The sequence below is a fragment of the Salvia splendens genome, chromosome 17 (genome assembly GCF_004379255.2).
Source record: "Salvia splendens isolate huo1 chromosome 17, SspV2, whole genome shotgun sequence".
In the NCBI taxonomy this organism is placed as follows: domain Eukaryota; kingdom Viridiplantae; phylum Streptophyta; class Magnoliopsida; order Lamiales; family Lamiaceae; genus Salvia; species Salvia splendens.
The window spans coordinates 7,181,617-7,203,306 of record NC_056048.1 but is presented as its reverse complement, the minus strand read 5'-3'; the positions used below and the strand labels follow the sequence as shown (position 1 = coordinate 7,203,306).

Below are 21,690 nucleotides of genomic sequence, written 5' to 3'. Positions count from 1 at the left end.
CGCGTGGCGAGACGACTCGCCATCCGTCTCGGCGGGACGGGACGCTCGGCGGGCTGAGGAAGAGACGGGACGCTTCAACGCGTCTCGCCGCATCTCGTCCCGGCGTGATGGGTTACGAGCCACCCGCGTGACGCGTTGCGGGTGGCCTTATACAACAATAGAGGAAGCACGTAATTAATAAATTGACACCATTTTTCTCTTCGGGTGAATATCATTATAAGATAATTACAGAACAAAAAATAGGTACTGTACATAATTAAAAAAAATCTTTAATATAGACGATCTCCTCCACACTGCACTCTATCTCTCCTTCTCCCCCCTTTAGACTAGTCCCAATTGGAACTCTCTCTCTCTCTGAAAAGAGGAAGAATCCTCTGCTTCTCCGCCGGGGCGATGGAGGATCAGCTGCGGCTGTTCGTGGAAGAAACGTCGTGGTACAACGACCTCGTTCTCGGGGCGATGCTGCCGGAGAAGTGGTGGGCACCACTCCCCCACTTCTACAGAGGCTGGCTACGGAACTACATTGGCGGCACCTTGCTCTACATGGTCTCCGGGATCTTATGGTGTTTCTACATCTACTATTTAAAGCGCAACGTCTATCTTCCTAAAGGTCACCTTCTCTCTCTTTTTCTGCTGTTCGATGAATGAGGATTAGCCGCATTCTCGCGATCTGATCGTGTATCCGCTTTCTGATCTTATGTCAATTTTTGGTTGCTCTCAATTTGATTTGAGCATCTGCCTAATGTGTGATGAGTGCGGATTAGCTAGAAAAATTGTGGATTCTGTGATTTTGGGGAAATAAATGATTAATGTCTGACGTAGTATTTTTCACATTTGCCAAATTTGGATCGATTCGGAATCTGTTATGCTGATGTAGTTTGTGACTGGGTTTGTTTGCTTGTCTCATTGGAAGCCTTTTAAAGAGATTTGGCTGTTTCAAATATTGGAGCAAAACCTAATTTTGTTCGGTGTATTTGCTGTTTTAAGCTCTCATCTGCAAGTGGCTAGTATTTTAGATAATTCTTTTTGAATTATCTTTGTCAAAATCATTCGCTGAGTACTTGATTTTTAGACTATGTTTTGTGCATCTTTACTATAGTATTTTGTTTATGGAATAGAGCAGGTGGAAACTAGATTTATAAGGCCTAAATCTGTGTTTGTTGTTCTCTTTGAACAATTTTAGCTGAATGAAGCATATAAATATCAGTCTAGTTTGGCAGGATATTTTACATTGATGATCTGTTTGATTTCAGATGCCATTCCTACTAGAAAAGCCATGCTTTTGCAGATAAAGGTTGCAATGAAAGCTATGCCATGGTACTGTGCTCTTCCAACAATCTCTGAATACATGATTGAACATGGATGGACTAAATGCTTTCCAAGAATAAGCGATGTTGGGTTTGCTCAATACCTCAGCTATATTTGTGTCTATCTTATAATTGTGGAATTTGGAATATACTGGATGCATAGAGAGCTGCATGACATAAAGCCTCTCTATAAGTATCTCCACGCCACGCATCACATATATAACAAGCAAAATACGCTCTCCCCATTTGCTGGTAATTTCCTGCTCTCCCTCACATCTACACATGAGACTTACTAAATCCCATTGCTTAACCAATTTCATGGAGTGTTCACTGCAACCAGTAGACACTTCCTTTTGAAATTAGCCAAGTTGCAGCAAGGTTGGATGCTTCTAACATGGAAACCTTCAAATTTTGTGGCCTTGAAGAAGAATTATTTCTGGAATTCTCTACTTTGTTTCACTTTTGCTCTTGCTTTTGCAGTTTGCTTTTGTGTGAAGAGTAAACCATGAATTGGTAAAAACTCAGCACTAGAATGATGCTCATGAGAGAGCAAAAGTAACCTTAAAGTATTTCTTAATTATTTCTTTTATTGTCACCTTAGGATTGTATGTAAACTTTCTGTTACAACAATATTGTAATTGACTGACTTGAAACTGTATATTTAGTGAGGTATGTGACCTCCCTCAGCTGCTAAGAAGGTGACTTAATACCCCCCTTTCAATGGTTACATCGATACATCACTTGACACAGTTGCTCGTAAAAGAATTGGGTTTGTTCTGGTTATGTAATACATTGTACTTTGAACTAGTCGAGATCTTGAGAAACCTGGGGTCCTTGGTAGTTATCCATTTTGTGAAAGTAACTAGTCTTATTTTATCTCGATATCCTCTTGCAACTAGTGTTCTTCTACATTCCATTCTACATCTAGCATAACATCCTATGGTCTGTTAAGATGCCCAGACGTGCTAGACCCAACACCTTTTGATCTGCCAGATCTGGCTTTTGGTCTTTTCATAAATGAAAAGAAAAATCAGTGTTTATAGCAATACAGTGATGAATAAATAAATGTGCTGAAACTTTAACTTTTTATGTGTTTAAAATTTATTTTATTTGGACTCATGTCATGAATCTTTTAGTGTACGTGTTCTATTTAATTTCAATGTATTGTTCATGTAATTTAATAGATGCAAGATCATTGTAAACTAGTACATTCTTTATTCTGTTGCTAAAAATTTGTGCATCACATTTGTAATGTGATCTTGTTTTGCTTCTTGTGTGGAGAGATTATAACGCATTACCTTGAAAATTATGACTGTGCTGTGTCGTGCCTGTGCCTGTGCATCACATTTATATTATGATCTTGTTTTGTTTCTAGTGTGATAGATTATAATGCATTGCATTGAAAATCATGACTGCTAATTATTTAGATGGTTCTTTTTGAATTAGGTTTGGCCTTCCACCCACTTGATGGTATACTGCAGGCAGTGCCCCATGTGGTAGCGCTCTTCCTGGTGCCAATGCATTTCACGGCGCACATAGCCCTTCTGTTCTTAGAGGCTCTGTGGACTGCTAATATTCACGACTGCATACACGGACAAGTATGGCCGGTAATGGGCGCTGGCTACCACACGATTCACCACACCACGTATCGCCATAACTATGGCCACTACACAATATGGATGGACTGGATGTTCGGAACCCTACGTGATCCACTGGAAGATGACGCCAAGAAGATATAATGCCCGTTGTTATTAGGGTCCTAGTATTAATTCTCCTTTCCTTTTGATGATTCATCAGGAAAGAAAAACTATCTTTTGCATGCTTCAGATGTACATTTTGTCAATTACTGGTTGGTTTTTCTTTGAGAATTCGTTCTAGAGTAGGGAAAAATGTGAAATTTATGAGACCTTTTATTCGCATTTGCTTTGTTTCTATCATTCCAGACACTTTTTATTCTCATTTTTTCCCTCTCTCAAAACAATGGAACATGGCTAAGGTGATAGTTGTAATAAGCAGTAAAAGATTTGGATCCAGGCTGTAGTATATGGTTGGAGATCTGATTTGCAATACAGATATTATTTTTGGAAGATGAAGCTAAATATATTTGACGAAGCTTGCTCGCCTTCTACCAACTCTTTCTAGGTTGTTACCTTTTCTCTTGTTTTAGAATATTGTTCTGAACTCCAATCAATAGTACTAGGTTTGAGTTTGGGGTTGAAACTGACCAAGGGGGACTCATACTCGTGCTTGAGGACATGAGCAAATGTGTATAAACGCAGAAAATCCAAAAAAGCAAGGAATGGAAAGTCGGTCAGGCTACATGGAGCAGGAACCCCAGTATGGCGAGGCTATGGAATGTGTTAAGGAGTGCAGTGTATAAAATTACTGCAATGGAAGAGGCCCAACTGGTGGTTATTAGCAGCATTGGCTGACAACCTCGGCGCTTTTGCTGGACAAGGATAAAGAGACGGTTGCATCAGATCAGATAAGCTGGTTAGTAAGTATTCCTTCTAGTTCATAATATATAACTTACTGGGGTGGTGATTTTATGATAGATTGATAGGTTAAAGCACTTTTCTTATTTGCATAAATGATGAAGTTTGTTTATGACTTTACATTGCAAATTCATAGTAAGTGGAGTAATGTCAAAACATGATCGATTTAGCAGAAAACTGATGGAACTTGATATTCAACCTTTGTTTTGCCAAAAAACTTGTATACAATAGGTTAATCCTCCCCCTCTTCCCTCCCCCGCTGTCTCCTCCCTCCTGCACGGCCATCACCTCTCCCTCTTGCACTCTGCAGCCGCCACTCAAATTTGCGCGCTCACGGGAGTGTGCCTCTAGGTTGGTAATGGTTTATTAAACCATATGGAGTTGCATATGTTTCTACAATTACAGGAAGTGAACATGAGAGCTGTGGCTTCGGAGAGGAGAGCAAAAATGGCATTGGGGGAATCTGTATAGACTGCAGATTCCCTTGCAACATATCCACTACTTTATTCATCGAAGGCCTATCTAATGGAGCTGTCTGAGTGCACCAAAAACCTACCATTAACATTTTCCTCACAACTTCTTCTTCCTCTTCTGTCATGAGAGCATGAATCTTTTCATTTTGCATTACCACATGCTCATAAATTTCTTCAAGGAAATAATGTTCACTTGATGGAGACGACTTAGTCTCAACATTAGTCCCTGTTTCCGCCATTCGAAGAAGCATAATACCATAGCTGTACACATCTGATTTGTGAGAAACTCTGCCAAAATTTCTTGAGAACACTTCTGGAGCAATGTACCCTATAGTTCCTCTTGTTCCAAGCATAGATATTATGCTTTGCTTCTTCACACACAATTTAGCAAGCCCGAAATCTGATATCTTTGGGCAAAAGTCTTCATCCAAAAGAATATTCTGAGGCTTGATATCAAAATGAACGATCCTGGTGTTGCAGCCTCTATGCAGGTACCCAAGACCTTGGGCAACCCCAACTGCAATCTCGTACATTTTCCTCCACCCCAATGAGCAATTTGGATCCGTGGATCGGCTCTTGTGGATGAACTTGTCTAAGGATTTGTTAGGCATAAATTCGTAGACTAGGGCCTTTTTGTTCTTCTCATAGCAAAATCCCAAGAGATTGACAATGTTAACATGGGAGGTTCTACTTATGCTGGCGACCTCGTTAACAAATTCTTCCGCATTATCGTGAGTTTTCTTTAAGACCTTCACTGCCACAAGCTGACCATCAGGTAGCTTTCCTTTGTATACAACACCATAGCCTCCTTGGCCTAGTTTTTCTGTGAAGGATTTTGTTATTCTTTTGATTTCATTGTAGCTGTATCTTTTTGGAGCCAGATATCCATGGTTAAGTACAAATTTGTCAAGACTCTGTTTGTTTTCCTTTCCCTGATTGCACCATCCACGCTGTCTTCTAACGTAGTAGATAATGCCGGATATAAGTAGACCAAGTATACCTAGCGATACTCCTGCCGAGTGGTACAAATAGTATAGGTTGCAGAATTTTAACCAAATAGATACTAGGTAGACTGCAGTTTTAGCTACTGAAACATACTTGTATACTATATTTGCTTGACATGCAGTTCTAGTGAGATTGTTGTACACGATTATTTATTCGGTACTTACCAAGTAATGCATGCTTCTGCACATCGGTAAGCCTCTGTCGATGTCCTGTCAATCCTGATAGAAATCTAGCAATGGTGAAGCCTCAGAAATGCATAAATATGGAAAAGAAATTGTGGAAAGTGTGATAGTTCATTATTGTCTTACCGGGATGAATATAGTTGAAGCTGTTCTCTCTCACAAAAGCCATGTCAGTGGCATTTGGAGAAAATCTGCCATAGCTTAGCGGAAGCTTTTGCTTCCGACATTCTCCATCTCTAAACAAGGCTACGATACAGTTGCAGTCTTGTAGACAGCCCTCTTTGCAACGCTCTTCAGTTGTTCCTCTCGAAGCACTGTAGTAATTGTCTTCCCAAGTTACGTTGCCAACACTCGTCATCACATATCTTCTACTTTGATTCGTGTCTCTGCAGTCTACCTTGAAATCGGAGGTGCAGCCATCGCTCCATTCGCCTTTACGTGCGATATCAAATCCCGGGAGGCATTTGCACTCCGCACCTCCATCCGTGTTAGTGCAGTAGCTATTAATGCCACACAAGCCCTTAGGTAAACATTTGTCCTCCGTGACTGACCACAGTGACTTCCAATTGTCTTCTTTCTCCAGTGATCGATTGTACAGACGTAGAATTCCATCCCAATCGAGCCTCACGAGATAGATAACCCCTCCGACAGGGTTCCCTCCCGAGGTTAAACTCTTTTCCCAGACACCACCGTTGTACAAACAAAGACGGCCGTCACTTTCAAGATTCAAGGACACATTGTTGCCTAGCCCCCATGTCTCGAACGAGAAGTAGGCGTCTGTCGGTGTGTCCAGTCCGTACACGTAGTACAGAACAAGGTTTGCATCATATTGCATCCACAGCCTGAAAATCCCTGTCCTGAAGTCCGTCTTCGCAGCTCTAGACAGAAGCATCCCGCCCCTTGGAAGGCGCTGTCCGGGCAGAAGGGAGTCAGTTGGGTAATCAAAGGTCTGCCAAATGACAGTGCCATTAGCATTGTAGAGCACAAAGTTGCCATTGTCAAGCATAGCTGCCCATGCTATAGGTTGGGACGAGTTGTCTATCCGAGACAATATATCGTTGGAATCACTCTTCTGCAAGACGAGTCCATCTCCTGTTAGCACCAGAACGACGTCGTCAGGAACGACCGGATTCTTCTCAGTGTTGGCTGTCCACACCACTGTCCTCTCCTTGATGCTCCCGAAAAAGATGCAGACGGCATAGCCATCCTCTGTTTCGTGGAACCCAAAGGCGAAGGTGTTCGAAGCCGAGAACCATGCAGTGTTGTCTGTGGGTGTTAAGGAAGATAAGAGGCTGATTGATTTGATTACTTCAAAAGAGGGGGGTGCTGCTGAAATGGGAGCAGAAAGGAAGAGAACCAAGGCTGCAAAAGCGGCCATTTTAGTTATCAAGTGTTTGCTTTTCATCAAGAAAGAGAAGCATTGGTGTTTCCATGCAAGGTTATTCAAGTCTTAATCTACTTCGGTAATTACTATCAACATTTCTTGTACATATACAGACAAAATGATCATCTTTGGTAACAGCTAATGCAAGTAGTATTGTAGTAAACAATGTAGATGCTATGGCGGCACAAATCTAAATTCGCAGGTAAATTTCTATATTCCAAACACACTTCCTATGAACCTATAAACTTCACATCAATTTCCTTATACGTACAATGTGAGACATTGGACTACCTTAAGACATGTTAGTGATATCGATATTTAGGGGAGAGTATTTGAAAATAAAAACCGAACCTAAACGAATTATCCGAAAAATTGAACCAAAAAACCGATTGACAGACAAAAACTGATTCAAACGAAAACACAAAATTTAGTTCGTGGTATTTTCGGAGGATGGCCTCTTAGTCATAAGAAGAGTGTTTATCTTTTATTTTATTTATTTATGTTTATTTTGCATCTCAGTTTCTTCATTATTATCATGTCGATTGTGCGATATGCTTCGTATGCTACTAGCGACGAGAATGAAGCAATACCATTCGATTCTTATTGACATCAACCTTGCAGTTGAGAAGAACAAGGTGTAGGATGTGAATCCAAGTCCAATTTTGTACATGTAGAATTACAAGAAATGAAAGATGAAATTTGTGGTAGTGGGGAAGAGAGCAAAAATGGCCTTGGTGGAATCTCTATAGACTCCAGTTTCCCTTCTAACATCTCCACCACCTTACTCATTGTTGGCCTCTCTATTGGAAATGTCTGAATGCACCAAAATCCCAACATCACCATTCTCCTCGCAGTCTCTTCTTCCTCTTCACTCATCCGATCTTCCGCTCGTTCGCTCTGCACTAGCACGTGCTTGTAAACTCTATCCAAGTTACAGTTTTCACTCGAACCAGGCGACCCCATCTCCACATATTTGGACCCCACCATGTGAAGAAGCATGATCCCATAGCTATACACATCGGACTTGTGAGAAACCACGCCAAAGTTTCTTGAGAATACCTCGGGAGCAATGTACCCTACGGTCCCCCTTGTCCCAAGCATGGATATCGCACTCTGCTTCTTCATGCACAGCTTCGAAAGCCCAAAATCCGATATCTTGGGACAGAAGTCCTTGTCCAGAAGGATATTCTGAGGCTTGATGTCAAAATGCACGATCCTCGTGTTGCAGCCTCTGTGTAGATACTCAAGACCCCTGGCAACCCCGACTGCAACCTCGTACAGTTTCTTCCACTCTAAGGAGCAGGACTTGTAGATGAACTTGTCTAATGACTTGTTAGGCATGTATTCATACACGAGAGCCCTTTTCTTTTTCTCGAAGCAAAATCCCAAGAGATTGACAATGTTGACGTGGGAGGTTCTGCTGATGCTTGCGACTTCATTGATGAATTCGTCTGCGTTATCGTGAGTTTCTTTTAAGACCTTCACCGCAACTAGCTGGCCATCCGGTAGCTCTCCCTTGTAAACAATTCCGAATCCTCCTTGGCCTATTTTGTAAGTGAAGCATTTTGTCATTTTCTTTACTTGTTTGGAGGTGTATCTCTTCGGAGCCAGAGATCCATGCTTGAGGAGAAGTTTGTCGATGTTCTGTCTATTTTCTTTGCGCGATCTATGTCGGCTTCTAGTGCAGTAGATGATGACTAATAGCGATACAAGTAGACCGACTGTTCCTAGTGATACTACTCCTGCAGGTTGCAAGAAGATTGATAGAAGCTGATAACAAAACCTTAAATAGTTTTACTTAATCTCTAACTAGAATGAGTATTGGAATAAATACCTAATACTAGATGCTGATTAAAGTGCCTCCATTTATGTCGAAAAGGCAGCGGAGATCCTGTAAGAAAAATCGAAACCTTAGAAATGCTTCCGGAGCTGTTTAAACATACTACAAACTTGAGCACAATACTTTGTTACCTGCGGCCGTGGAAGAATTGGCGACTCTAACAAAAGCAACATCCTCAATAACCGTCTGCCATCTCCCGTATCTGAGAGGAAGCTTCTGCTTCCGACATTGTCCATCTCGATACAAGGCCACACGACAGCTGCAGTCCTTCAAACAAGCCTCTTTACAGCCTTGTTCACTGCTCACATCCAAAGCACTGTAGTAATTGTCTTCCCATGTAACATTTTGAATCCTCGTCATCTCAAACTTGCTGCTCTGATCGTTGTCCGAACAGTCCACGACAAGGTTGGAGATGCAGCCGACTACTGAGCTGATGCGATTGTACCCAGGGAGGCATCTGCAGTCAGCAGCATCTCCATCCTTGTAACTGCAGTAGCTGTTGATCCCGCATACACCTTTGGGATAGCATTTGTCATCACTTACTGCCCACATTGGCCTCCAATCATCTTCTGGCTGCCATGAGCGATTATACACGCGAAAAATTCCATCAGGATCAATCCTCGCTAGATACAGAACCTCGAATGCAGGGCTCCCTCCTGCGGTTATATTCATCACAACAGAAGTTCCATCAAAGAGAAAAAGATGACCATCATTTAGAAGAATCAAGCAGGTTTTGTTTCCCCTTCCAGCAGTCCCCGATGCATAGTAAGCGTCTCTGGTCACGTCTAGGCTGTCTGAATCGTAGAGCACGAGGTTTCCATCAGTTTGCATCTTGAGCCTGAACATACCTTTCCTGAGGTCTGTCTCTGAGGCATGGGATAACAGTTGAGTGCCCGGTGAGAGGAACTGCCCGGGCACAATGCAGTCTGTCGGGTGATCAAACGTCTGCCACGTCACGCTGCCACGATAATCCAACAGCACGAAGTTGCCACTGTCGAGCATTGCAGCGCCTCCTACAGGCCGGGAAGACTTGCCAATTATAGAGATTGTTTCACTGCTATCAAATGTCTTTAAAACTAGGCCATCTTCAGTTAGCAGCATGACAGCGTTGTCTGGGACGATTGGATCGTCCGTGTTAGCAGTCCACACCACGGTTCTGCTTTTGTCGAAGTAGTTGGTGAAGGAGACGCAGACGGCGTAGCCATTTGGTGTGGGGTAGAACCCAAAGGCGAATTTATTAGAATGTGAGATCCATGTAGAATTGGTGGAAGGTGTTAGAGAAGATGATAGGCTGATATGGAAGTTTGTTACTTCATCTGCATTTGACGTGACGCAAGAAAAGAAGAGGAGCAACAACACTACAGCAGCAGACATTTTGTGGATACTAAATGAGTATCAACAAAGAAACAATGGCTTATTAAAGATATTAATTCTTGCACAAAATAAGCCTTCACCAATGTTTCTTGTTTATTGACAAAAAGGTAACTTTGGTAATGACAATTAGTGTATTGTTCCATTTGTCTTAATAGTGTTGAGTTGTATGAGGATATGAACCAATGTTTTAAGAATGATAAATGAGTTAAAATGGTGAAAAAAATTTACATGTTAGAACAGCTGTAATTATGCATTAATCATATACTACTAATTTACATAGTAAATGATTAAGAGCTCAAAAACATCCTTGTAGCCCGCAGCCGTGATGCCTTTTCTGAGATTCCGGATAGACGGTGTCGTAGAATCTCAAGGCCGCGGGAAGGTGAGAACCGTATAGTCAAGGGCAGGCGCAAAAATTTAATTTGTTTTGGTAAGTGCTATACATTCTAAATTTTGAGACAAATTTAATATACTCGGAGGTGGGGACTACTAGAAATTCTGTTTTTTCATGTCCCATATTTTCTAATAATGAATGTATCATAGTGGTTACAAACTTCGGATGCATCATCTTCTCCAAAGACAGCAATCAAACACAATGCATATTCTTATCAACCTAAGAACCTCAGAAATTAATTAAGCAGTATCTAATAATGTCGATTAACAGATAGAGAAGAATATTGGAGTATTAATTTTCCTTCTAGATTGGATTAGACAAATGGAACGCTCAATTTGGAGGGGTATGCATAGAAGTTAGTAAAACATGCGGCCCAAAATGAAAAATTTACAGTTTTGCACATCTGTCACACCTAGTAACATCAGACTAAAGTTCCTCTTAATACGATGTGTTAATAGTTAAGTTAGATACTTTGGCATTTTGCATTTTTATAATTTATGAACTTCCTAATTGTGCATTTTCCCACGATGTGGTAAAAACTTAAAACACCACATAATGATTGGATCTGAAAATCTGCGTTTAAAGTGTTTATAAGATTGATTTGGCCATTTTCTTGATCTTAAAGTAGATGTATCACTCTTGAAATCACTGACGTTCAATATATTACTCCATCCGTTGCCTTAATAGAGACGTTTCATTTTCTGCATTTATTTTGGATAAATAATAAATAGTTAAAGTGGAGAAAAAATAAAGTAACAGAGAATAATATAGAGAACACTCTTTTTGGTTATTTGGATATGCTTGTTTTCACAACTCTTGCTAGCACTCTTTTTGGCTATTTGGATATGCTTGTTTTCACAACTCTTGCTAGCATTCATGTAGTCATGTGGTGTCTCCAACCTAAATGTTTCTCTTCTGGTTCTTGAATAATGTTGTGAATTTTGTAGAATCAAGATTAAAAGGTTGCTGATATATGTACATGTGATCATATATACTATAGGGTATAGATAATTATCTCCACTAGTAACATATTTATGTGGTTATTGTTCGGATTATCGACTGCAACTATAGTTTGATATTGTCCGTTTTGGGTCAAGCCCACACAGAATTATTTTTTTGGTCACCTCCAAAAGGCCTCAAACTAATTGGGGTTGAACATGAATTATATACACATTCTAACTTTCTTCATACTCCCGATATAGGATGAGTTTGTACTCAATAGTTATAGTCTCTCAGTTTGCTTTAGTGAACTTTATTAGTTCAACCACATGGAGTGTAGGTACCACTTAGATAGAGTCATTAGAGTGACCCCTTGTTTCCTTTACTCTGTTTCACTTAATTTTATCTCTATAGATATTGCATTAATAGTACAAATGCAGTCTTTTATTATAAATAAAATAAAACGAAATTTAGAAGAGCTTCATGACCAAAAGATTTTCCGAGTCAACGCTTGAGTCGCGTTTCTTATCTTTGAATGAATGAAAATGAATGTAGTGGAAAATTTCTTGAAGAGTATGCCAATATTTGAAAAGTAATAATGATTTTAACATGTGAGACTAATGATGCTACAGTCAAGGCCATGACAACGAATAGGAAATATTAATTGGAAATCCAAACCATTCAACAATTTGATCAAAAGTTTGTGTAGGTTTTTATTTCAGACAAGTAAATTACAAGAATTGATAGAGCTTTTGGTGTTAGTTAAACTACTAGTATTATGTAAAATATTAATTCAATTCTTGTTTCTTTCCACAATTAAGCGTAAACCTCCGCTAAATCTTACCATGTGTTAATGTCAACATTTTAATAGAAGCTAGGCTTAACATGAAAGGAAGAAAACACCTAAACTGAAACGGAAGGTTTGGAAAATTTGAGCAGAAGCCGTCAGTCTTTTGAATGTTTGTTTGCATGTATATTTTCTACATTCAAATGCTTGTGTGAATAATTATAGTTTTCTGTTGAACTAACCCAAATTTAAAGCTCATTTATTTATTTAATTAGTTATTTTTCAGTTTTGGTGTAAATATATTGCTAAACCATGATAGAAATTCATTAGATTCTATTCTATAACCAATTGGTAACATCCGGAGTGACTCATAGCATTCGTTCTCTCTTTACAGCTATATAGAATATAACAACTATTGTTGTTTCATTTGCCAACAATGAAAAGACTAATTAATATCCTAACACCTTGGGGATCGAGTAGAATAGAAAAGGCCATAGATTGGATATTATTTTTGCACCAAATAACTCCTATCATCATTTTATTCATATATCTGTAGTGAAGTAGTAGGCGATTTCTTATGCTCCCCACGACTTTTTAGCTGCACTATGTAAACAACTTAATATTAGCAAACAATATATTCAAATCAAAAATACCTATAAATAATCCTGATTAGACAAAATCGGGTATTAGTTCGTACTAAGAAAAAATCGAATCCGAAATCTGAATGCTCGAAATTACCTTGTGTAGAGAGAGCCCAATCGCTATCAGCACCAACGTGCCATGCGAAGTAACCAAGCAGCCCTCTCTGCTTGGCATACGAAACCTTAGCCGCGATGGATTCAATATCGTCGTAGCCGATCCACGTAGTTCCCGAGTAGCAATAATTCGTCACGATCGTCGAATTATACACCACCGCCGCATTATTCCGCTTGATGAAGCTCCTAATCTGGTTATACCCACTTCCATCCTCAGCCGCAGCCCCGGTCGCTGGCGCCAAAACGCCGTGGTTATTCGCATTTGCCAACCGCCACGCGTGGCCGTAAAATGGCACGCCGAGAACCAACTTCTGCGCGCGCACGCCTGCCTGAATCCAAGCCGCGATGCCCTTGCTGCCGCTCACCCAGTTCACCGGGTCGTACAGCATCGAGTGCGAGTTCGTGAACTTGTACCTATTGCCAAATGGTACAATAATAAATATACATAAAGACACAAATGAAACCACTAAACAATACTCCCTAGATGTCATATTTGCGATGACACCAGATTTTAGGATTATATTATTTTCTGCATTAAATGGAAAAACAAAATATTTTTATATAATAATATAAAAAAAAACTTTTTTAAAAAAGAAATTGTTGGAAAAAAATAAATTAGAATCATGTATTTAAGGAGAATTACCATGTGATTAGGAAAATAATTGGAAAGGATACTTACCATGTTTAGCTATTGTTGAACCTATTTAAAGGGGTGTAAATTAGACTGTAAATTATAAGAGTGAATGAAGAAAATCTCTTCCTTTTATCATGGCATCAGAGCAAAGGCTCATAAAAAAAATTCATCATAGCCTAAAATACCAAAATCTCGGCCAAACGGCTTCAACCTACATCACAGAATGTCAGACGACGAAGAAAAACCAAACCTCGATGACTCGAGGTTAAAGATGAGTAAAAACGTTACTCTAGCAGTCAGACTCAACGGAACAAACTACCCACTTTGGAAGAAACTAATGAGAATCGCGATTGTCGGCAGACGGGCAAACCGGCATATCACGGGTGTGCCAACACCACCGGAACCAGGGGAAAAAGGCTACACCGAATGGAAGGAATCCGACATGATTGTTTTTTCATGGATCCTCGAAAATATCAATACGGATATTGTCGTGGATTTTGCTCACCACCACACTGCACAGGCTCTTTGGGAGAGCCTATCTGTCACCTTCGAGAGCGTTTCAGATCCGTACCTGCTCTACGACCTAGAAGAAAAAGCGGGAAAAATGATCCAGGGAGAACAGGGGCTCGAGACGTACTGGCGCCATCTACATGGGCTCTGGATCGAGATTGATCGATGCCAAAAATGCCCAATTGATTGCTGTGATAAGGGCGTCGGCCAGTTCAGAAAGTATGGAGGGACGAAGCGTTTGTTCAAGTTCCTAACGGGACTGAACGAACGGTATGATGGGATTCGACGAGACATTCTAAAAGAATGCCCACTGCCCTCAGCCGAGGCCGCATACAGATGGGTGAAACGAGAAGCTACCCGGCTCAAGATCAATGCGCCGGCAACAAAATCGGATCTCCCAACCGGTGCAACCAACGATGGCTCATCATCGGGCGGAATAGGGTTGGGATTCGCAGCCCGAAATCAAACACCACAACACCAAACCCAACCACCGCGCGCCGCCGCGCTACCACCAAACCGACGAGGGTTCAAACCTGACAAATCTAGAATGTGGTGCACCCACTATCAACGACCGAGACACACCAAGGAAAATTGTTTTCTCCTCGTCGGGTTCCCAGAATGGTGGGATGAAAGCCAAAAGGCGAGAGCACGACTCGCAATCGGAGTCGAAGAAGGAGGTGGATTGTTCCAAGAAACGACGGGCAACCGAGAAGCTGCCAACGCCCGAGGGAGAACAGGCGAGACCACCCAACAGCAGGGCGGTGGCGGCTGCAGGCGAGGCGAACCGGACCAGCGAATCGGAGAGGCCGCGTTTGCCGAACGGAGGGGGAGTTCTGTCGGAGGTAACGGCGGATTAGGAGTGACAACCCTAATCCCCAATTTAACAAATCAATTTTATTGCATGCCCCCTCAAGTTTGGAAATATTTAAAAAGGGACCCCCTTCTAGAAAAAATTATAAGCCCAGTCCCTGTAGTATAAATCATGTGCAAAAAGGTCCTCAGACTCAAAAAATCCGAAAAATACCCCTATATTGCCTAAAAATTCCTTTGTAAGCCCAAATAGTTTTGCACCGTTGGAAAAAATCCCTATAGCATGTATGGCCCAAAGTAAAAATGATCCTAAGGAGAATGGATGGATATTTGATTGTGGAGCCACAAATACAATGTCTTATGAAAAAAATGATTTTTCTGCATTTACTGATGCTACAAAGAGTTCGATACAAACTGCTGATGGGGAATTGACTGCTGTTAGTGGGAGTGGAACCATTGAAATTTCTCCCACCTTAAAACTCTCCAACTGCCTTTATGTGCCCAAATTGTCTCATAAACTCATGTCCATTAGTCATGTTACTAAAGAGCTAAACTGTACTCTATTGATGCACCCAAATTTTTGTGTATTACAGGATATCAGGACGAGGAGGATAATTGGGCGTGGCACTGAGCGTCAAGGCCTCTACTATGTGGATGTGATTACTCAACAAGGTGGCACCGCGATGCTTGCTCACGGATCTGCTGAAAGAGAAGCTTGGTTGTGGCACCGTAGAATGGGGCATCCATCTTCGGGTTATTTCAAAATTCTGTTCCTAAGTTTTCTAAGTTTAAGAATATTACTTGTGAGTCATGTGTTTTGGCCAAAAGCCATAGACAATCCTTTAAATCTAGTGATACTCGGGTTAAGGATATTTTCTCCGTAGTACATGCTGATGTGTGGGGCCCAGCGCCCATTACTGGTGATCATGGTTTAAAATATTTTTTAATTTTTGTGGATGATTGCACTAGATTAACATGGGTATATTTTTTGAAAAATAAATCTGAGGTTTTCGAAAAATTTACCACTTTTTTTTACTATGATTCAGACTCAATTTCAAACCCCTATTAAAATCTTAGGTCTGATAATGGTAGGGAATTTGTTAATAAGGAAATGACATCTTTTTTTAGGAGCAGGGGACTTGTTCATCAAACGACTTGTCCCTATACTCTTGAACAAAATGGAGTAGCAGAACATAAAAATAGACTGATTTTGGAAATGACTCGAGCTTTGTTTTTTGACTCAAATGTTCCAAAAATTTCTTTGGCCTGAAGCTGTAGCCACTGCAGTTTATTTAATTAATCGTCTACCTACAAAGATTTTAGGTATGAAGACTCCTCTGCAAATTCTTTCAGCCTCAACAAATATTCCTGAACCCCTGACTATTTCTCTCAAAATCTTTGGTTGTTCTGTTTATGTCCATGTTCCCAAGCATGAAAGAAGTAAATTCTCTGCATGTGCCATTAAATGTGTTTTTATGGGTTATGGATTGAATCAGAAAGGATATATGTGTTATGATCCAACTTCTAGGAAGATTATTACAACCATGAACTGTAACTTCTTAGAAAGTGAGTATTTCTATCACATCTACATTCGGGGTCAGGGGGAGAGTGTTCCAAGCCAGGGGGAGAGTGTTCGACCCCTTCATTGGGATGTGCCACAATTAGGCAACTCTGAGGTGGAGCCAACAGAGCAAGCTAGTGTCATCGCCGAGCAGATCACGTCCACTGTGGAGCCTCCTCAGTCGCCATTGCCTGAACCAGATCCTCCTCCAGTGATATCTGATGTAATTCCCGAAACTAGCTCAGAAAATAAAGTTATTGGTTCTAACCAACCTGATGCAGAGGAAGGAGAAAATGCAGCAATTGATGGTGATACTGGGCGGTATATCTTACCTCCTAGAAGCACCCGTGGGGTGCCTCCTAAACGATACAGTCCAGAAAGAACCAACTCAAGGAGTCGGTACCCTATGGAAAATCTGGCTAAAGCAAACTTGAGTGAAATGGCCAGGGCATTTGAAGCTGCTCTTTATGAGGAAGAAGAGCTCCCTAGAACGGCAGAAGAAGCTATGAAAGTTGCCCACTGGAGGGAGGCAATGTTGGTGGAGATGAGGGCCCTAATAAAAAACAAGACTTGGGAAGTATGTTTGAAACCAGATGGGGTCAAGACTGTAGGATGCAGATGGGTCTTTACTATTAAGAGAAGACCAGATGGATTGATCGAAAGGTATAAGGCAAGATTGGTAGCTAAGGGATATACTCAGACATATGGAGTCGACTATGCTGAGACTTTCTCCCCGGTGGCAAGGATGAGTACTATTCGAGTACTATTCTCCATAGCGACGAACAGGGAATGGCCACTACACCAATTTGATGTGACAAATGCCTTTTTACATGGGGAGCTGTCCAAACCAATCTACATGGAGGCACCACCTGGTTTCTCTGGCGAGTTTGAAGGAGGAAAGGTTTGCAAACTTAAGAAGACACTGTATGGGCTGAAACAATCCCCTAGGGCATGGTTCGGGAGGTTCACGGAGGTAATGAAGAAGTATGGATACAAGCAAAGTAACTCCGACCATACTCTGTTCCAAAAAAGGAGAGAAGAAAAAATTACGTGTCTGATAATTTATGTAGATGATATGATCCTCACAGGTGATGATGAGGATGAGATCAAGCAGTTGAAGAAGAATCTCTTTGCAGAATTCCAAATGAAGGACCTTGGCTTATTTAAATACTTTATGGGAATTGAAGTACTAAGGTCGAAGAAGAGAATCTTTATCAGCCAGCGAAAATATGTACATGATCTGCTGGCAAAAACTGGGATGCTAGACTGCAAACCAGCTGATACTCCTATGGCACAGAATCACGGTTTGCAGATAATTGAAGGAGCGGAGTCTACTCATCGCACAAGGTACCAACGTCTAGTTGGGAAATTAATCTACTTGTCTCATACCAGACCCGACATTGCATATGCTGGGAGTGATGTTCACTGGGAGGCAGCTCTTAGGATTGTAAGATACAAGGGGACGCCAGGACATGGAGTGATGTTCGAAAATCATGGACACTTGGAGATCCATGGTTTCACAGATGCAGACTGGGCAGGAAACCCAAATGACAGAAAGTCGACCGCAGGGTACTTCACCTTTGTTGGAGGGAATCTTGTTACGTGGCGGAGCAAGAAGCAAAAGGTGGTTGCCCTGTCTAGTGCAGAAGCTGAGTTTCGAGGAATCAAGAGTGGTCTGACTGAGATTTTATGGCTGAAGAAGCTAATGACAGAGCTAAGCCTAAAGTCACAAAAGACGTGTAAGTTGTTCTGTGACAACAAAGCGGCAATCAGTATATCTGAAAACCCTGTCCAGCACGATCGGACAAAGCATGTCGAGGTGGATAGGCACTTCATTAAAGACAACATAGAAGCCAAGATAGTAGAGCTCCCGTTTGTGAGATCTGAAGACCAACTGGCCGATATTCTGACTAAGGCTGTGGATTCAAGAAGCTTCCGCAAAGTATTGGGCAAGTTAAGAATGGGTGATCCCATTACTTAACTTGAGGGGGAGTGTTGGAAAGAAATCAATTAGAATCATGTATTTAAGGAGAATTACCATGTGATTAGGAAAATAATTGGAAAGGATCCTTACCATGTTTAGCTATTGTTGAACTTATTTAAAGGGGTGTAAATTAGACTGTAAATTATAAGAGTGTATGAAGAAAATCTCTTCCTTTTATCAGAAATGATATTTTTTTGAAATAAATTAAAAATTAAAGTATGACATTTAACTATCGCTGTTTTAAAAAATAGAAACTTTTGGAGTATTGACAATGAAAAAAGTGCCCAACTAATCAGTAAGAAAAAAGTTTTATAAAATATAAAATTTATAATTTAAGAATGGACTAAAATAGAAATAATTTTCATTTTTGAACTGAAATAAATATATAAGTAACACTCCTTCTATATCAGTTTTAAGAGGAAACCTTATGAATTTCAATCGTACCATGACGGATCGAAGAAATCGTAAGCCATCACGTTCACGAAGTCCAAGTCCGTGTCGATCGTCCGCGCCGGGTAGATTGCGCCGTTGAGATCGGACGAGACGTAGAACGCCGAGGTGAGGAGAAGCGCGGCCATCCCCGAGGCCCGCGCGTCTGCCGAGACAGCGCGGCGCCACTCCGAAATCAGGGCTCCGAGATTGGCCATGTCGGCGGCGGTGCGCGGATACTCCCAGTCGAGATCGAGCCCCGAGAAGCCGTAGGAGCGGGCCAGCCTGATCGAGGAGTCGATGAAGGAGCGGCGGGAGGCGGGCTGGCTCGCCATGGCGGAGAAGAAAGCCTCGTTGTCGCTCCCACCGCCGATGGAGAGGAGAGTTTTGACGTTTGGATTTTTGGATCGGACGGTTGCGGTGAATTGGGAGAAGAGGGCGGTGTTTGCGGGGGGGACGGTGAGTTGATTGGTGGAGGGGTTGAGGTTGGCGAATGCGCAGAAGAGGTGTGTGAATAGAGTGGAGTCTATGTCTGAGGCGGCCAAGCCTCCCTCTGGGAACCAGTAGCCTCCATTCACGGCGGCGGCGGAGAAATGGAGTAATTGGAAGAGAGAGAGAGCTGAGAGTAGGAGTACTGCTGATGTAGCCATGGTGTCAAATTGATGGATAACTATGCTTTTTTATAAACAGATAGATAGATTCTTGATAAAACGTACTACTAATAAAAATTTCAAAGTATGATATGTATAAGAAAATATCAACAAATATATAAAATTACAACAATAAAAAATGTCAATACAACATCAATCATTAGCACTGTATTAACATTTTTTTATTGTTATTTTATCACATATTGATATTTTCTAACTGTCCATATTATAGTTTGAAGTTTGTACAATATTTAGAGTTTGTATTTGATTACATCTCTAGATAAATAGGTACTCCCTCCGTCCCATATAGTAGATGATACACTTGGGTAATTGTATGAGATTTTAGGAAATGTTTTGTGTGTTTAAGTGTAGAGAGAAAATAGTATATTTATATTAATGTGAGAGAATTTTCAAAAAAAAAGAAAATGTAATATTTTTTGTGGGACAAATGAAAATATGACATCTATTAAGGAGTATTATATTCCGTATAGATTTCATGTAAAGAGCCTACTCCATCGTCCACAAAATAATGTTCCTAACTCAGTAAGAAATTTGCTACAAAGCGTATATTCATAATATCAATAATACGGAGTAAGTTTTAATTCCATGAAAAATACATAATTTTAGGAACATTACCATCATTAAGAATAAAGAGATAAGACCATGGGCATCATCCACAAAAATTGGGAATTTAATGATAGAATTTTTTTATCTATTCTTTTCTTATAGTAATAAATTTGAAGGATATAAATGATGTCATCATAAAAATGAATTTTGAAATACTTGTATGCTGAGTTCACCTATGACTGAGCATGCTCGTCTCTATAATCTAATGAAAGTTGTTGCCTTGACTTAGAAAAGTGCTGAATAAATGGAAACGCGTGGAAATACAATTCAACATAAGAGCATCCACGACCGTGCTCTTGCCAACGAGCACGGTTGTGGGCCCGGCCACACTTTTTCTGCCTACTCTTAGGTAAGAGCACAACATCCACAGCCGTGCTCTTCCGCAAGGACAAGCACAAGGGTCCCATCATTCCATTATTCAATTTAAATAAAAATATTTCCACAAAATAAAAATACATTAAACATACCCGGAATAATATTACAAAATACATTAAAAATAAAAAATTACATAATTAAAATCCTAAAAATAAAAATTACATAATTAAAATCCTAAAAATTAAAAATTACATAATTAAAATCCTAAAAATTAAAATTTTCATAATTAAACTCCTAAAAATTAAAAATTACATAATTAAATTCGTAAAATTAAAAAAACCCACTACTCGTTGCCGAATTTCGCCCACATGTGTTTGGTTAGGTCTTCTTGTAGCTCAACGTGGGTTCGGGTATCGCGCATTGTGTGTCTTATTTCGATCCTCTCACCCACCGCCGTATGCACACCTTGGCGTGGGGGAGACCTCGCGGTTGAGTTTCCGGCTTCATCCTCGTCGTAGAAGTTAGTCGCCCTCGGTCCTTCGTCGGCTATAATCATGTTGTGTAAGATAATACACGTGTAAGATAATAAGATGGGCGAAATCCATTTGAGGCTTTGAGTGAGAGATGAAAGTGTAGATAAGTTGTATGAAAAATATGTATGAGAGATGATTTGATGTAAAAAATGGATGATGAATGTGTGCATTTAGAGATGATTTTGGGGAAAAAAATAAAAAAATACATAAAAACGGGAAAAAACGGCCATTTTTTGGGATTGGGATATTTTTTTTTGGTATTATTTTGGATTAAAAAAATGATTTTCCAACGGATAAGCTGTTGGCCAATCAGACGCTGCCACGTCGCCTGCTCGCGGGCACGGACGTGCTCGATGCATCGAGCAGCGCCGTGCCAGCGGCGGACAGCGTCTCCGTGCCGCTGGCACGGACGGACGAACGCGGAGGTGCTCACCGTTGCAGATGCTCTAATAGTTATCTTATCTTATGTTTCCACTTTCCTTCCTGATTGCAAATTTGTCACTGAGAAATCAGAGTTTAGAAAATTCTCTCCTTTAAATTCCTCATTTCTTTATCCTATTTTTCATAAAAAGAATTTCATTATTTTTTACCAGAATCATTAGGAATATTTTTCTATATATATCTGATACGAGCACCCCAGTAACACCAACCAGAGAGGAGGAGGCATGTGTTGAGGAAGTGACGGAGTCGGAGAGCTTGCCG

At 40.7% G+C, this 21,690-nt stretch overlaps 5 protein-coding genes across 5 annotated transcripts; 1 reads left to right on the top strand and 4 right to left on the bottom strand.

Annotated features, from left to right (window-relative positions):
• The first annotated feature begins 270 nt into the window (after positions 1-270).
• Positions 271-3,244, top strand: LOC121773640 (delta(7)-sterol-C5(6)-desaturase). The gene is made up of 3 exons (XM_042170533.1): positions 271-610; positions 1,254-1,559; positions 2,754-3,244. The coding sequence occupies exons 1-3, from the start codon at positions 394-396 to the stop codon at positions 3,044-3,046; spliced, it is 816 nt and encodes a 271-aa protein (XP_042026467.1). The 5' UTR covers positions 271-393; the 3' UTR covers positions 3,047-3,244.
• An 889-nt stretch (positions 3,245-4,133) lies between these two features.
• On the bottom strand, positions 4,134-6,840 carry LOC121774242 (G-type lectin S-receptor-like serine/threonine-protein kinase LECRK2). The gene is made up of 3 exons (XM_042171148.1): positions 5,589-6,840; positions 5,445-5,498; positions 4,134-5,287 (listed from the first exon to the last, which is right to left on the bottom strand). The coding sequence occupies exons 1-3, from the start codon at positions 6,838-6,840 to the stop codon at positions 4,134-4,136; spliced, it is 2,460 nt and encodes an 819-aa protein (XP_042027082.1).
• Positions 6,841-7,455: 615 nt separating this feature from the next.
• Positions 7,456-8,505, bottom strand: LOC121774241 (LEAF RUST 10 DISEASE-RESISTANCE LOCUS RECEPTOR-LIKE PROTEIN KINASE-like 2.1). Its single transcript, XM_042171147.1, has one exon. The coding sequence runs from the start codon at positions 8,416-8,418 to the stop codon at positions 7,456-7,458; it is 963 nt and encodes a 320-aa protein (XP_042027081.1). The 5' UTR covers positions 8,419-8,505.
• Positions 8,506-8,788: 283 nt separating this feature from the next.
• Positions 8,789-10,060, bottom strand: LOC121774239 (G-type lectin S-receptor-like serine/threonine-protein kinase LECRK2). The gene has a single exon (XM_042171146.1). The coding sequence runs from the start codon at positions 10,058-10,060 to the stop codon at positions 8,789-8,791; it is 1,272 nt and encodes a 423-aa protein (XP_042027080.1).
• A 2,510-nt stretch (positions 10,061-12,570) lies between these two features.
• On the bottom strand, positions 12,571-19,513 carry LOC121774238 (class V chitinase-like). The gene is made up of 3 exons (XM_042171145.1): positions 18,879-19,513; positions 12,919-13,349; positions 12,571-12,778 (listed from the first exon to the last, which is right to left on the bottom strand). Exons 1-3 carry the CDS (start codon positions 19,511-19,513, stop codon positions 12,756-12,758), a joined length of 1,089 nt encoding a protein of 362 aa, XP_042027079.1. The 3' UTR covers positions 12,571-12,755.
• Positions 19,514-21,690: the final 2,177 nt, after the last annotated feature.

Bases quoted from the DNA above. Each gene is read 5' to 3' on its own strand.
- LOC121773640 (XM_042170533.1), top strand. From the start codon at position 394: ATGGAGGATCAGCTGCGGCTGTTCGTGGAAGAAACGTCGTGGTACAAC. The intron at 611-1,253 runs GTCACCTTCTCT...GTTTGATTTCAG, and splicing joins CAACGTCTATCTTCCTAAAG to ATGCCATTCCTACTAGAAAA. The intron at 1,560-2,753 runs GTAATTTCCTGC...TTTTTGAATTAG, and splicing joins TACGCTCTCCCCATTTGCTG to GTTTGGCCTTCCACCCACTT.
- LOC121774242 (XM_042171148.1), bottom strand. From the start codon at position 6,840: ATGGCCGCTTTTGCAGCCTTGGTTCTCTTCCTTTCTGCTCCCATTTCA. The intron at 5,499-5,588 runs GTAAGACAATAA...GATTTCTATCAG, and splicing joins CTTCAACTATATTCATCCCG to GATTGACAGGACATCGACAG. The intron at 5,288-5,444 runs GTAAGTACCGAA...ACCACTCGGCAG, and splicing joins GCAGAAGCATGCATTACTTG to GAGTATCGCTAGGTATACTT.
- LOC121774241 (XM_042171147.1), bottom strand. From the start codon at position 8,418: ATGACAAAATGCTTCACTTACAAAATAGGCCAAGGAGGATTCGGAATT.
- LOC121774239 (XM_042171146.1), bottom strand. From the start codon at position 10,060: ATGTCTGCTGCTGTAGTGTTGTTGCTCCTCTTCTTTTCTTGCGTCACG.
- LOC121774238 (XM_042171145.1), bottom strand. From the start codon at position 19,513: ATGGCTACATCAGCAGTACTCCTACTCTCAGCTCTCTCTCTCTTCCAA. The intron at 13,350-18,878 runs GTACGATTGAAA...ATTTGGCAATAG, and splicing joins GATTTCTTCGATCCGTCATG to GTACAAGTTCACGAACTCGC. The intron at 12,779-12,918 runs GTAATTTCGAGC...TACATAGTGCAG, and splicing joins TTGGGCTCTCTCTACACAAG to CTAAAAAGTCGTGGGGAGCA.